At 36.0% G+C, this 16916-nt stretch overlaps 1 protein-coding gene across 1 annotated transcript; it reads right to left on the bottom strand.

Annotated features, from left to right (window-relative positions):
• Positions 1-1359: 1359 nt before the first annotated feature.
• Positions 1360-14980, bottom strand: csnk1db (casein kinase 1, delta b). Its single transcript, XM_073828153.1, has 10 exons — positions 14502-14980; positions 10768-10878; positions 10469-10617; positions 10150-10378; positions 8361-8531; positions 8113-8261; positions 5371-5539; positions 5149-5291; positions 4573-4643; positions 1360-2846 (listed from the first exon to the last, which is right to left on the bottom strand). Exons 1-9 carry the CDS (start codon positions 14575-14577, stop codon positions 4611-4613), a joined length of 1230 nt encoding a protein of 409 aa, XP_073684254.1. The 5' UTR covers positions 14578-14980; the 3' UTR covers positions 1360-2846; positions 4573-4610.
• Positions 14981-16916: the final 1936 nt, after the last annotated feature.

Here is a 16916-nt window from a genome sequence, read left to right as displayed (position 1 = left end):
ACCTCAAATAACCGATTGTTTTGCTAGATAAGACTCTTATTCCTCTGCTAGGATCAGGTCGAGCCCTTTGAAGCAACACTGAAAGTACATTTTTAACCTTAAATCCGTTGAGCACAACTGAAAAATCCTGGAATGTTTTTCCTCAAAAACCTTAATTTCATTGCAATTGAAGAAAGAAAGACACCATTATCATGAAACTTTTATTCTGGATGTGGACTAATCCTTTAAACACAGAGGAAAGAAAGATGAAGCACCAGGCCTCCAGGAGAATTCCGCCATGAGAAATTCACGGTGACACAGCAATTGTGGGTTACTATACTGCCTGAGGTATTAATGGCAGTAACTGTGATACTGGCATGAACTAAATTACACAACCTAGTGCCTTCTAGAAAACAGAATGTTTTAAACATAAAATCTTAAAGTATTAGTTCACTTCCGAAACAAAAATTCACAGATAATTTACTCACCCCCTTGGCATCAAAGATGTTCATGTCTGTCTTTTTTCCGCCGATAAGAAATTATATTTTTTGAGTCAAACATTTCAAGATTTGGAAGTTTGATCTTCCAAAATGCAGTTTAAATGTAGCTTCAAAGGGCTCTAAACAATCCCAGCCGAGGAAGAATGGTCTTATCTAGCAAAACGATCGTTCATTTTCGAAAAAACTGACGATTGATATACTTTTTAACCTCAAACGCTTGTTTTGTCAATGTCTGTGTGATTTTTTTCCCGGTTCAAGACAGTTAGGGTATGTCGGAAAACTCCCAATTTGTTTTCTTCCCTAACCTCAAAATCGCCCTACATTGCCCAGTGTTTACAAAGTGAACATGCAAAGATCATCAAACGCCCTTTATTTATATTTATATATTATATATAAAAAATCATAAAAAAGCGATGTAGAACGATTTCGAAGTTGAAGAAGAAAGGGAGTTTAAGGAGTTTTCCGACATACCCTAACTGTGTTGATATTACACAGACCATGCATGCGCAGCGCAGAGATGAGCATCTGAGGTTAAATCGTATATAAATTGTCCATTTGTTTCAAAAATAACCGATCGTTTCGCTAGGTAAGACCCTTCTTCTTCGGCTGGGATCGTTTAGACTACCATTTAAAGCTGCATTTAAACCACTTTGGAAGTTCAAATTTATGGAGATAATTCCTGAAATGTTTTCCCTCAAGAAACAATTTTTTTACGACTGAAGACAGACATGTACATCTTGGATGACAAAGGGGTGAGTAAATGATCTATAATTTTGTGTTAACTAATCCTTTATTGGTGAAGAAGCAAAACCAACTACATGTCTTTAAAGTCAGATTTAATAATTTACAGATTGTTTAAATAAATGAAACCACAAGCTAATACAAGTAATTCATTTATTTACACTGTTTAAAATACACAAATACGGTGGTAATACAAATTCTTACAGGACTGACAAATTGGCATGACTTCCACAAAAGTATGTGGAGCCCAAAACAGGCTTCAAAATGGGGGAGAATCAGATGAAAAACTTTACCCAGGAAGTCGCCAAAGTCCCCTCCAGATGACAGAGGAACAAGATGACCAGACCAGCTTTCAAGGTGCATTAGAAAAGCCACATCAGTGCTGGAATATTTTGTAAAAGGGGAAATCACTAAACATCAGAGCAAGACTTTGATTCGCTTTCATTCTTTCAACCTTTACAAAGTCATTCGATATCTCCAACAAATGATTTTACACTTCCGAAAACACCATCTGAACCATCACATCACAAACTTGTGCCAGAGCGAAACCAACCTTTCTAAGCATGATCTCAATCCATGAATCAAACCAACATCCTCAGAAGTCAAAGTTCAAGTTCAGAATGCATGAAACCCCCAAAGTCTGGCACTTCATTGTTGTGACTTTATGAAAGAGCAGATAAAAATAACTGGTGATAACTTTCAGACTCAAACCATCGGCGGTCATTTCATAGTCTTTCTAAAGAGTTGCATGGAAACATTTACACGATTATTTTACAGTTATTTCACAGCTTAGAAACAGAAGACATACAATAATGGGAGAGGCAGTATTGTACAGTTGAAGAGATCAATATAGCAGACAAAACAGGCGAGGTTCACAGGTTCCCTCCGTGAGGACGTGTACAAGTGAAAACCACCCTGCGGAGTTTGCTATGAGCGATGTATGCTGGGATTTTGGCCCCTTTGTGGTCCGTCCACTTTATACCACCAGCTTCACCGTGGGAAAGGAACCTCACCAGCTACAGAGGGCTATTAAAACGTATATTAAAAAATAAATACACTGAGTAAATAAATTGTTTTAAAGTGAACCCAAAACGCCACCAGACGGACTCGTCTGTTGCCCAGGTTAAAATACAAAAGAAAATTCAGTATACAAAAGAAACAGAAAGACCCATTTAAACCACACAGACGATACATTAGCCTCAAACACGAGGAGCCTGAACCAGAGAAAAAGTTGTGCAGCACTGAATGTGTAAGAGTGGAACTGTGAAGTAAGGATGCGGGAGATGACAATGGCGTGGATGGCTGATCCAGTCTCTGATTGGTCAACCCATTGGTGTAAATTCGCAACAGGCTGTAGCTCTCATGTCCACGAGAACATTTAAAGAGTGTAGGGGAGAAAGTATGAGGATGTGAGAGAGAAGAAGAGGAGGAGGAGGAGGAGAGAGAGCCTGTAAGCAAAGAGGTCAGGTTGGTTCTACACCATTTTGGTTTGGTCAATAGAAGAAAGAGAGACTGACGCCCTATCTATTAGCTGATGGTTGGAGAGCTGTCAATCAGCCATGTGTAGTTAGGTTGCCCGTCGTGCTCCATATTGCAAAGTGGAGGCTTCGGGGACATGGAGACAATCTGTAAACAGCAAGATAAAGACAAATCCAATCAATGACAACCGCCACAAACCAAAAGAGTCAAAAAAGAAAAAACTTAACCAAAAGCAGGAGGAAAATGATCTAAAATAGTTTTAATATTAGTATACAAATATATGGAAGCACATTTTTGCCACTGAATAAATAAAAATGTACTTGAGAGTTCTCACAATTCTAAACTTTTGAGTTTACATCTCGCAATCTGACATTTTTTTCTCAGAATTGCACAATACAAAATCACAATTTAGACTAGGGATGCACCGATCCGTATCGGCCGATCACTTGCGCGTTTTGTCAGTAAAGCCGGTTCTGTAATCAGCGGTAAATGCCATCAGGTGCGTGATTTCACGTTGAGCCGTATATACTACACACAGCCGTTGTTCACTGACGAGCTGTGCACATTCACACTGATAATGAACATTGATTTGCGCAGCTCGTCGGTAAACAACGGCTGTGTGTAGTATATACGGCTCAATGTGAAATCACGCACCTGATGGCATTTACCGCTGATTACAGAACCGGCTTTACTGACAAAACGCGCAAGCATGATCGGCCGATTCGTATCGGTGCATCCCTAATTTAGACTTTTTCCTCAGAATAAACTCACAATTTTGACTTTTCTCAGAATTGTATGATATAAACTCAGTTGAGAGTTATAAAGTCAGAAAAGCAGGATATAAACTTGTTATAGTAAGAAAAAAAAGTCAGAATTGCAAGATAAAAACTCACAATTTTGACTTTTTCCTCAGAATTCTGAACTAAAAACTTAGAATTCTGACTTTTCCCAGAATTTCATGATATAAACTTGAAATTCAGAATTTTTTCCCCAAAACTGCATAATATAAACTCAATTGCGAGATAAAAACTCAATTCTGACTTTCCCCTCAGAATTCTGAACTAGAAACTATTGACTTCTCAGAATTGCATGATATAAACTTGAAATACAGATTTTTTTTTTCCAAACTTGCACAATATAAACTCAGTTGCGAGTTATAAAGTCAGAATAGCAGGATATAAACTCGTAATCGTGAGAATACCAGAATTGTGAGATAGAAACTCACAATTCTGACTTTTTCCTCAGAATTCTGAAATATTAACCGTGCAATTCTGACTTCTTAGAATTGCATGATACAAACTTGATTTTTTTCCTCAAAATTGGACTACATATAAACTTGAGATTTCGAATTCTGAATTGTTTTTTGCATGATATAAACTCAATTGCGAGTTACAACATCAGAATATAAACTTGAAATCACTAGAAATAAAGAAAAACTTATGACTTGACCCACAATTCTGAGAATAAAAGAAATGGGAGTTTAAATGTCGCAATTCTACGTTTATATTATGATGTATACAGATGTATATATGAGGTGGGTATTCAGTAAGTTTTTTTTTTTTTTTTTTTGAAAGACTTATTTAGAAAGGACATGAAATTGATTAAAAGTGAGTAAAGACTTTTACATTACAAAAGATTTATATTTCAAGCAAGCTCTTTGAAAAAAAAAAAAATACATCACAGTTTTCGACATTTAAAATAATATTTCTTCTTGAGCACCAAATAAGCATCTCAGAATGATTTGTGTGTTGTGTGACACTGAAGACTGGATTTTTTTTTTTTTTTTTTTTTTAAGTGTATGACTGTTCACATAAGATTTATCCAGCTGGAAGAAAACAAAGTGTTGTACAGCTAACAAGCCAATTAAACTCACCTGGTGCACCTGCCTTCACACAAGGATGTGACGATCAACTACTTGCCGTGGTGATCGAAGGGAATGCTATTCTGGGGTGAAGAGAGAGAACATTACAGCCTTCCACCCTCACAACACAATCATTTGTACACTGACATGCTACTCACACCGACTCATATTCACACCGTGCCTACTGTCTGTCATATCGAAAGAATATATACTGCTGAAATGACTTTTCTCAGAAATACAAACATAAGGTCAACAGCTTTCTTAGGAAAGGCTTTTCAACTACCTAATAAGCAAATTCAATTTTAAGCTTAAATGTCACCAGTCAGAAACTCTAATAGAGATCATGAGAATCAAAAGGTCAATTACTGCAAGCAATAAAAGATGTACTAATATTTCATCAGGTACTTATTTTGTGAACAATTTCAATAGGCAGAAATAAGAATTCAAGACCAGAGACAATAAGCTATTTGTTCTGCCATTCAGTAAGCAAACAACAAAACAGCTCATTTAGATACAGACTGGCTACTTTGATAACAGGGTTTATTACTCCTCTGCTGAAGCCTTGAATGAACAAAGGCTGCATTATACCTGTGATGTGGACATGCGGGAAGTGTCTTGCCGCCCCGTCAGGTCTGAGGACGACACGTTAACTGGGGCGCCACGATGAAGCCGCATGCTGACTTTCCGTTCGCGCTCCATACCGGTGACCGGTCTCGGTGAGGATGTGTTTGCTTTAAGATAGTGAGAAGCTTGAGACGACTCCTTATAGCATTTGGAGGAATTGGCAGAGTTAAGTGACAGACTGTTTACCTGTGTGAGAGGTTGGTGTGAGGGGTGTGGGAGGCGCTCCGTCCTGTGTGGGGCGGGGTCTGCCTGAGGCTGCTGGGATCCCTCGAGCTGCAGGATTCCTGCCATGCCTCATCCGCTCATCCCGCTCTCTCCTCTCACGTTCTGCCTCCTCTGCTGTACGGTTGGCGCCCTGAGAAAGGATAAATGCAACTTTATGAAACATTGAACAAAATAATGCTACTTGAAGTGCACAGGAGGCTTGACACAAGTGGTTACAGACTCACATGACACTGCTGTGCTACGTAGTCAGGCATGCATTTTTTAACATTGAGGTTTAAAATCAAGTCATTTTAAGTCTTTGAAATGCAATTAGCAGCGAAAGAACTAATTTTGCTATATGTGTGCGCTGTCTGTTTCTGAGTGTGGGCACATGAGTATTGAACAGTTATCTTTGCCGCTTTATAGGCCTTGAAAGGTTAAATACACACTTGTATGTGTCAAAGTGCCCTTCTTTGCAAGTATCCTCATAAACAGTACATTAGGCCTTAAGTGAAAGCAAACAGCTAAGAAGGAAAACACATGTAACAGTATATTGGAATCTGGGCAGCTCTTTAAGTGACGGCAGTCTAATACTTCTGCTGTTTGTCATTCATGTTAATCAAACAAAAGAGAGAAAATCTCTCACTGCTCTGAACTAAATCACTTTTGTAACTTTTAATAAGATTTAAATTAAGAGTTAAGCTTAGGATTTAAGCTTTTAAATTTTTAGGTTTGTTAGGATAGGACAATGTTTGAGACACAGCTATTTGAAAATCTGAAATCTAGGTACAAAAAAACAAAATTATGTTATCCAAATGAAGTTCTTAGCAATGCATATTACTAATCAAAAATTAAGTTTTGATATTTACAGAAGGAAATTTACTTTACTTACTATCCTAATGATTTTCAGCATAAAAGAAAAATCTATCATTTTGACACATAAAATGTATTTTTGGCTATTGCTACAAATATACATATGCTACTAAAAGGAGTAGTTCACTTTCAAAAATTTACAGATAATGTACTCACCCCTCTTGTCATCCAAGATGTTCATGTCTTTCTTTCTTTATTGTAAAGAAATGGTGTTTTTTGAGGAAAACATTTCAGGATTTCTCTCCATATAGTGGACTTCTATGGTGCCCCCGAGTTTGAACTTCCAAAATGCAGTTTCAATGCAGCTTTAAAGGGCTCTAAATGATCCCAGCTGAGGAAGAAGGGTCTTATCTAGTGCAACGATCAGTTATTTTTTTAAAAACATTTACAACTTATATACTATTTAAATCTCAAACTGTTGTCTTGCCAAGCTAGACAAGATGAAAATTTGAGGTTAAAAAGTATATAAATTGTAATTTTTTTTTTTTTTTTTTAGAAAATAACCCATTGTTTTGCTAGATAAAACCCTTCTTTCCTCAGCTGGGATCATTTAGAGCCATTTGAAGCTGCATTTTGGAAGTTCAAACTCGGGGGCACCATAGAAGTCTATTATATGGAGAGAAATCCTGAAATGTTTTACTCAAAAAACAATTTCCTTACAACTGAAGAAAGAAAGACATGAACATCTTGGATGACAGGGGGGTGAGTACATTATCTGTAAATTTTTGTTCTGACAGTGAACTACTCCTTTAAGACTGGTTCTGTGGTTCAGGGTCACATTTGATTATGTTACACAATGTATGAAGCATTTCTTATTTATTTGTTCTACTGTAGTAGTTTTTTTTTCAGTTTCTGGTCATATCATCCACCCATACCATAATCATCAGTTATTTTAAACTAATATTCTACAATATTTTTTTACTTTATTAAACCAATGCAGCAGGCGAGCATTCTTGATTAATATTATCAATTAGAAGTTAGAATAACTATAAAATCATGTGTAGTTGATAGCAATTCAGAAGTCAAAAATCTGATCGCCATCAACGCAAGCTATCAAGTAAGTGACATGAACACAAGAACTAGAGATGAATTATTTAGAAATGACTGGCTGATACTGATATGATATTTTGTTGCTTTGCCTATTTAAACTTTGTTTTGCCTATTTTAATTATGGCTATAAAAAGTTTCCACGTTTTCACTGTTATACACTTGGGGGCGCTATTATGCATTATAGATGCATTATGCATCTCCTGAATGAGTCCAGAATCTCCGATCAAAAACACAGACAAGGAACATGCAGAAGGATGAATTCATGTAAGCAGATACTTATAAAAAATAATGCGATCGTCAACAATAAACAGCATATAATTGAAAACTGCCTAATGTTACCAGTGAAATGTTGATCCAGGAAGTGGTAAAGGACTGTGCAAGCTTTGGGGGTGATGATGGAAGCAATCTACTGCATCTATGCTTTTATCATCGTACCGAATATGATGCAGACGAGATGTAGTATTTGATAAAAATTTGATTTTCTCAGCTAAGAATATTGCTTTTTTTTTTTTTTTTTTTTTAAAGAATGTTTTAAGCTAGGATAATATTTAAACAACTAAATATTCTGGGGGAAATTAAATTTTAGTGAAAATGATCAAAAATGGTGGCGGTGACTGGCACCTTTTTTTTTTTTTCTTGCGGGCAAAATGTTAAGCTCTACACAAGTGGTTTGATGTGGTATAACTTTTACAAAATGTTCTACCCCTGCACAACCCAATAAACACACCCAAATCTGATATCACAGCACACATTTTGATTATCACACACTAAAGAATGAAGAGCATCCAGACATGTACTTACAAATTTAAGCATGTTCCAATCAAACACGTAGTCATAGGAAAAGCCCTGTCTGTGGAACAGATTCCTGAAGAGTTGCCTCAAGTACGAATAGTCTGGCTTGTCATCAAATCGCAGTGATCGGCAAAAGTTGAGGTACGTAGCAAATTCAGCTGCGGGACAGATAACAAACATTGTTAGATTTACAAAGCCTTCAATAAATACAAAGCTGGAATGATATTTAGAAAATGTTAGAAGGCTTTGGAACATACATGGGTAGCCCTTGCAGAGAACTTCAATGGGGGTGGACATTTTCTTTTCACTGATACGCTCGTATTTCTGTCTCTTGGTGGCGGCTTTCAGTCCTTGCCAAGGCAGCGAGCCCAAGTTGAAGTACATCAGCACATAACCGAGAGACTCCAGGTCATCCCGCCGAGACTGCTCTGTAGAGACACACACGTAGAATTAATAGGCGCACACATAGAGCATGAAAGGATGACGACTACTACTGTATGATTCATGAATAAGCATTCATATCACTGAAAACACACATAGACAAATCAATCTCTTCTGGGAAATGCTAAAAATACACATGCATCTACTTCAGCATGAGCACACAGTGATGTCACACAGAGCCAGGAGAGAAATAACTACAGCCACAGCAAGAGCTGGATGATAAATTGTATTTTAATTGTGATTATGATTACTGCTTCTGATTAATTAAAGGGATAGTTCACCAAAAAAATTAAATTGTGTCATTAATTACTCAGCTTCATGCTGCTCCAAACCTGTAACACCTTCGCTCATCTTCGGATTTAAGACAAATTAAGATATTTTTGATGAAATCTGAGAGCTTTCTGACACTGCACAGACAGCAAGCGTCCTCGTTCAAGATCCTTCTTCTCAGAGGAGAAGAATTGTTGAATAAATGTATTTTTGTTGTTTTGCTCACCAAAAGTATTCTCGTAGCTTATCAAATTACAGTTAAACCAGTAAGGTCACATGGACTATTTTGAACGTGGTAGGAGCCTTGCCGTCTATTTCATCAAAATCGCTCTCAGATTTCATAAAAAACAGCTCTTACGGGTTTGGACAAGTAATTAGCGATAAAATTTTCATTTTAGGGTGAAACTATCCCTTTAAGCATAATCATCTGTGATATTTGGCTTTTTTCTCTCTCGTTTTTTCCCCATTTTTTTTTTTCAATTCTTTTCAATTTGACATTTGCATTTATTTTTGCATTATATTGGTAACAAGACTCCAAACACTTTCATGCTTGGAGTTTTGTGATCTCCATTGAGAGTCTTCTCAAATGCAAGTGTACAACAAATACAACCGGTGTGTTCCTTCACATGGTCATACATTAATTTGTGCTGTTTGTTGCAACTAAATCTGTCAAACCATGTAAGTGATAAACTAATTAAATCAAAACATTAATGCTTGTAGGAATCGTTAGAGTTAATATTAGAAATCTCACACAGTTAGCTTTTGAGAGAAGCTTCTTGTTTTGCCAGGTTTACAACACGTTTTTAAAAGTGTTAATTTATGATAGGCTAGATACAATAATACACATGTGATCCTGCACCACAAAACAACTCATAAGTGTAAATTATTTTGAAATTGAGATTTATACATCATCTGAATAAATAAACTTCCCATTGACGTATGGTTAAGATGTTTAGTATTGTTAGGATAGAACAATATTTTGCTGAAATACAACTATTTGAAAATCTGAGGGGGGCAAAAAATATAAATACTGAGAAAATCGCCTTTAAAATCATCCAAATGAAATCCTTAACAATGCATATTACTAATCAAAAATTAAGGAAAAATTAGGAAATTTACAAAATATCTTCATGGAACATGATCATTACTTAATATCCTAATGATTTTTGGCATTAAAGAAAAATCGATAATTTTGGCCCATACAACGTATTTTTGGCTATTGTTACAAATATACCTGTGCTACTTAAGACTGGTTTTGTGGTCCAGAGTCACATCCATATATACACACATGCCAGTTAAATTTGCAAGCTAACTGGAAAGAATTGGAGTTTTTACCAATGCCAAGATGTGTGTTGATGGATGCGTAGCGCGCAGTGCCAGTCAGGTTCTTGTTCTCGCGATAGGGAATGTGCTGGTGTGTTCGTGCATCACGGTATTTCTTAGCCAGCCCAAAGTCTATGATGTAGACCAGGTTGCCTTTCTTTCCCAAGCCCATCAGAAAGTTATCAGGCTTCACGTCTCTGTGAATGAAGTTCTTGGAGTGGATGTACTCAATGCGGCTGATCTACGGAACACAAGGTTTACAAAAAACATTTTAAAACGTTTTACTAAAAAAATACATTTTTACTCATTTTAACATGATTTTGTATCATACCATCTGATCAGCCAACAGCAGGACAGTCTTGAGGCTGAACTTCCTGGAGCAGAAATTGAAAAGATCCTCCAGACTGGGGCCAAGCAACTCCATCACCATCACGTTATAATCTCCTTCAGCACCACACCACTTTATAGTAGGGATGCCAACTGCAAAGGAAGCACACAAAGCACCTAAATACACAGTGTGAAAACCAATAGATGCTCACTGGCAAGTATGAATCATTTCATTGATCCCATTGATTTATTGAGCCCCTCAACCCTGTATTTACAGATGAATCAAAACCCCTTTCTCATTACCTCCACCCTGCATCATCTTGTAAATCTTGCTCTCGATGTGGAGCTGTGGGTGCTTTGTCTTCACACATTCTAGTTTGATGGCCACTTCCTCTCCAACTGAAATGTCTGTGCCTGGGGCAGAGCGAGAAACAGAGAAGGAACCGAGCCATTAGAACAGTGAATGAGGTCAGAACACAGCCTGAATCTTCAACAAACTGACATGACTGTAGATCATAGTTAATTGACCCTTATAGTTTGTGCATACACTACTGTTTAAAAGATTGATCAATTTAATGCATCCCCGTAATAAAAGTATTAATTCATTTAGCAAATTCAGACAATATTCTCAAGTACACAAGAGAACCTCGACGTCATAGTACTCTTGTAAAAGCAAGTCGAAGAATGACAGAAAAGAAGAAATTGTTGGATAATGTTGTTATTTTTGTTTTCTTTGTGCACAAAAAGTATTCTCACAGCTTTAAAATTAAGGGTGAACCATTGTCACATGGACTATTTTAACAATGTCCTTACTACCTTCCTGGGTCTTGAATGTGGTAGTTGCGTTGCTGTCAATGCGTTGAACATAAAAAATATTTTAGATTGTGTTCTAAAGATGAACAAAGGTTTGGAACAACATAAGGGTGAACAATTAATGACAGAATTTTCTTTTTGAGTGAACTATACCTTTAAAGGAGCTGGTGCAAAGCATCTTGGCTAATAGGGCCGGAAAAAACCATATCAAAGTTATCAAATTAAATTTACCATATAATAAGCAAATGTCAGAATTTCGGATGAATGAATAAAAATTGACCTGTACAATTAATCAATTTGCAATATGAACTAGTTTGTGTAAATATATAACTGTAAGAATACTGCTATTAAAATATGAAGTACATCATATCCTCATGGCGCTTTCAATGACTGTTTTCGTCTTTTTCACCCACGTTTTAATCTAAAACACTAAACCTATGTCATGCAGCACTTTTTTTTGCCAGAAAAAAATAAAAAGAATTCTTCAAATTCTATTTAATTACATATTAAAAGTAGTGTAGTGACTAATCACACTCAAAATAAAAGTTTTTGTTTATGTGTGTGGACTGTGTATATTTATTATGTACATAAGGACACATACAGTATATACTGAAAATATTTACATTTACTTACATGCATATTATTTATATTCATATCTTATAAAAATATATATATAAACATTTTTCTTAAATACATGCATGTGTATTTATATATACACACACAATAAATATACACAGTACACACATATTATGTACACAAAAACTTTTATTTTGGACGTGATTAATCACAATTAATCATTAACCAGCACTAATTAAAATATTAGTTCAATTAAGTTTTATGCATTAATTTGATTACCAAAATTATGGTAATAAAATAGTATTAAATCGTTAAACACAGAATCCAGAAAATTTGATTGTGAACAGCTGAATATTATACTTTTTTATTATCAAAAATTATTTAAATTAACAAAAAAACAAACATTTTTGAAACTGAAACTACTACCGACGAGTGTCTGAACAGAAACTCCAGGACTTGTTTTGCTGGTTTCTGAGATATTTAAAACACTAAAAAACAAACATAGGATAATCTTCATCTCAACTGATAGCAAAGAAAACTCACGCCACGTAATTCAGATCTACGCATGACTTAATCAGCAAATTAGACGCATTTAGTCAGAGCGCAAACATTCAGTACCCCATGACTACATCAGATCAAACGAGACAAACATTCAAATGGGGAGCAGGTCCAAGCCTATCTCTGCCGATGAACAACATAAACAACATGGTTCTGCTGTGGCTTCAGATCAGCTTTGCTGCCCTGATAAAGAAAACCAATAATACGGCAGTGTTATGCAAGAGCTCACCAAAAAAAAGGAAAGAGAAAACAGTGCCTATTCAACAATTGACTCTTTATGGAGCCATACTGGGTATGACCAAAAAATTGAAAAATAGATGTCAGAACTTTCTGATAAGGTGCTAAATGCAAACTGCAGCCTGATAGCTAAATGAGATCTCCATTTTTGGTGTTGAAAGATGAAGGGAAGTTGCAGAAGTGGCATCCTGTTCAAATCTACAAACATCACCACATCATTAATCGAAACACTCTGATCTGATGTTACATAAAAGCTGATGGAAAGGAACCAGAATTGTAGGAGTGGGACAGTCCTGGGTGATTCACACACCTGAGGCCTCCCATGATGCCAAGTGACGCAAATATTACGGAATCCTGAGAAAAAGGGAGAGGTATTGCATTTTACGCTGACTGGCGGCTGACTTGTAAGGGCAGTAAGCAATGAAACATGATGTAACTAGTCAAATCTGGTTGGGTTCGATCTTCTCAGCCTCTAATGCCAATGACAAGCCAGATAATTTAAACGCATTTCACAGAGTCATGTGCATCTTCATTAATGCCTAAACCTGATGTTTAGGCATTAATGAACAAGAAATGCTTAATTACGTTGACGTATCAAAGAGTGGGCGCAGTTATGAAACACAACTGAGCAGATGGAGTTTACAATCTCACCACACCCACCAAACCCTGTTCTCACACGCGGACAGACTGAAACAATCCCATCTCAGCCAGAAAGCTTCGGGATAAAGGTCTCCCCACATTTTAACACTATGATGATCAAAGTCCTCTTGCAAACAGTGCTTCTCTATCAAAATAAAAGCAAGCTGATTGCATTTGAACCTGATGTTTGGAAGAGCTTTGATTGCGTTAAACACTTGGTTGACGGGTTTCGACTCTTAATGATGAGACCACATCTTGCCCTACACAAGTGCATTTAAATCACAAGCTTGAGTCAAAAATGAAATGCTAAAAAGTACTAAAAGTAAACGGTGACTCTGAACTAATTAAAAAGCCTGTTATTAACCTTGTAAGGAGTACAAAAGAAAAACAAACAACGACCTACTTCGGTGCCCTGTATTGCGATACAAAACAATACCTCTATATAGTCATCAATGCAATCTAAATGTCAACCACAGATACTCAAATGATCATCAACATCCTGGTGCGATACTGATGCTCTCAACAGTGAAGGCCATCTAACATGTAAATAAAGAGTTCTTCTGGTTCCTGACTGTGTGGAAAAAATGCACCATGTTCCTGTGATCAGAAAAATGAGACTGCATGAATCATGTATGATCTGACTCTTAATAGACTTAAAAAGCATCAGCCAGGCTTGGTTAGAGATGTCCGTCACAGGCTGATTCAACATGCCAGGTTTGGCCTTTTGGGTGGTTCAAGCTTTGCTTTCAGTGAAACCTGTATGGACAGGTAAGATTCATTCAGAGTTACATACACAAGGGAGGACCTGTTTGGAAACTCATGTTGACAGGTTCAGTCAAATTACACGTCAATTTACAGCAAGTGTTGTGTTATATTTGATGTCACTGATGTCAAAAGTACATATTTTTAAGGTCACGTATAACCTCCTAGAGTGTTGTTCCAAACGGGACGTAAAGTTTATATACCCTTCAACTATAAACCACTTGTGGTTTGAAAAACGATCTTGTCATCGTTATAAAACATGGTTTTTCATCTTAATGCCTAAATAATTGAGAAACGGAGCTTATAAGCAGACTATAACGAGTCAATGTTTGGAAAAACGCCACTGACAGTTACAGCTGACAGATATATGAAACAACACAGCTTGTTAGCCGTGTTATATTATTGACAGCCTTATAGCAAGAGTGTATACGTGTTTTTAAATTCACACTTACCCAGATAAATGTCTCCAAATGATCCACTTCCAATTTTTCTACCCAGTCTGTATCTGTTTCCAACTCGTAGCTCCATTGCTGTTTATTGGTTCGAGCCACTCGAATGTATTTCAGCTAATTTCTATTTAACCACACACCGTCGGTTTTTAAATTCGCGTTTACGTTAATATTTTTAGGCGTTATTTAACTGCTACGATCCTATATATCTTTATGCGACCCCAACCCCCCCGAATCCCTGAGGAGAATTCGGATTCTTCCGACGGAGTTGACTTTTCACCATTCCTTTTCTAATATATCAAAGTCCGAAATGTCACAATATTGTGATCAGGCGAAAGCTTAGAGTCTGTAGATTATGCTCCCGCCGGTTTGGTCATCATTTTCCCCAAGGATAAAGAAGATGGAGCTGGATTTTAACAGCAGCGGACCCCCGTCGCAGAAACTGTCACAGGCCTCGTATCTCCTGTGGTGAACACGAACGTAGCGCCGTGACGTCACTTCCCCTTGGCAACGCCTCGCTCGCCACAGTCACGTGGGAGAAACGCTGGATGAGTTTCATTAGGTCAGTCTCATTAACTGTCTCGAACAACAATTAATTTATTATAGATGGATATCTTTACGTTCGTCCCAGATAGATTTTATTCGGTGATATGTATTAGAGAGAAGTTTTAACGTGCATAAACAGTAGTGTCTATTTTTTTCAATTGTTCAACGTAAAATTATAGTAAAATATTTAAATTAATAATAGAGCAAAACACTAGTTACATAAATATATGTATTTTGATCCAAAATATTGTGAAATATGTTTTATTATTTAAAACAACTTTCTATTTGAATATATTTTAAAAAGTAATTTATTCCTGTGATCAAAGCTACATTTTAAGCATTATTACTCCAGTCCTCAGTGTCACATGATCCTTCAGAAATCATTCTAATATGCTGAACATTTATTATTATTATTATAATAATAATAATAAATAGCTAATAATATTTTAAAGTTAAATAATTTTATTTCAGCATTCTTTGATTAATAGAAAGATCCAAAGATCAGCATTTGTGAAATAAAAAGCTTTTGTAACATTACACACTATACTATTCAGAAGCTTGGAGTCAATATATATATATATATATATATATATATATATATATATATATATATATATATATATATATATATAAATAGAAATGAATACTTTTATTTGAGCAAGGATGCTTTAAATTAATAAAAAGTGATGATGAAGACATTTATAATGTTACAAATTATTTCTATTTCAGATAAATGCTGTTCCTCTGAACTTTCTGTTCATCAAATAATCCTGGAAAAATATACTCAACTGTTTTAAATGTTAGTATTAATAATAATAATAATAATAATAATAAATGTTTCTTGAACAGCATATAAAAATTCTATTCAGCTGTTTTCAACATAATAGTAATAATAAATGTTTTTTGAGCAGCAGATTAGAGCAATTTGTAATGATGCTAAAAATTCAGCTTTGAAATCACAGAAATAAATTACATTTTAAAATATATTCAAATAGAAATCAGTTATTTAAATAGTAAAAAATATTTCAGAAGTGTACTGTTTTTGCTGTATTTTGGATCAAATAAATACAGGATTGGTGAGCAGAAGAGACTTCTTACTGTTCAAAAACTTTTGACTGGTATTGTAAATAGAAATAATAAGAGGAAATATAATAGAAAAAAATTAATTAACATTTGGCCTCGCATACTTTGGTCCAACAACAGACCCACAGTTTCAAATCGTTAATGTTTTGGAAAAACACCAGGCTTAAAATCTTAAAACAATGCGTCATCTCTGTAAGACGTGCTCCATCTGTTTAGCTCTTGTGGCTGTCCAGCTGACTGTCCATTGACTGGGGGAGCCGCTGTCCCGTCCCCTGAAACACGCTGAGGCAAATACTTGCTAATAATCGAGGCAGTGGGACAGTAGTTGAACAGTAACATCTTGTACCCTCTCAAGTGTTTGCAGGGTCTTGGTTACGCCCACCCGCTCACTGATTGGTGGACCTTCTCTGTATTGGTTACACAGGATCCAATCAGGACACGGTCACATGGCTGTAATGTTTTCCTGCAGATTGCGTAAGGGTCTTGCACGTGTTCTTCAATGCTCATCTCAGAGTAAGCCGCTAAGGGGGGCCGAAAGTGTAACTGAGCTTTCGAAAGAGCGTGGGTTTTGTGATTTTATAATTATTTTTAGATTAAATGTCTTTTTAAATTTAACATATCTTTTGTTTACGCGCTAAAACTAGTTCTAAAACTAAATTACAAATAGTTACGGCAAGCTATAATAACAAATAGCAATATTAAACATTATTATTATTATATATAAAGTATTAACACTATAAAGATTTTTTTTATTAGACTTCAAGTATAATTGAAATCCACTTTTTTCTT

This window comes from Garra rufa, chromosome 22 (assembly GCF_049309525.1).
Source record: "Garra rufa chromosome 22, GarRuf1.0, whole genome shotgun sequence".
In the NCBI taxonomy this organism is placed as follows: Eukaryota; Metazoa; Chordata; class Actinopteri; order Cypriniformes; family Cyprinidae; genus Garra; species Garra rufa.
The sequence above is the reverse complement of the archived record's forward strand: the minus strand, read 5'-3'. Positions and strand labels throughout refer to the sequence as shown.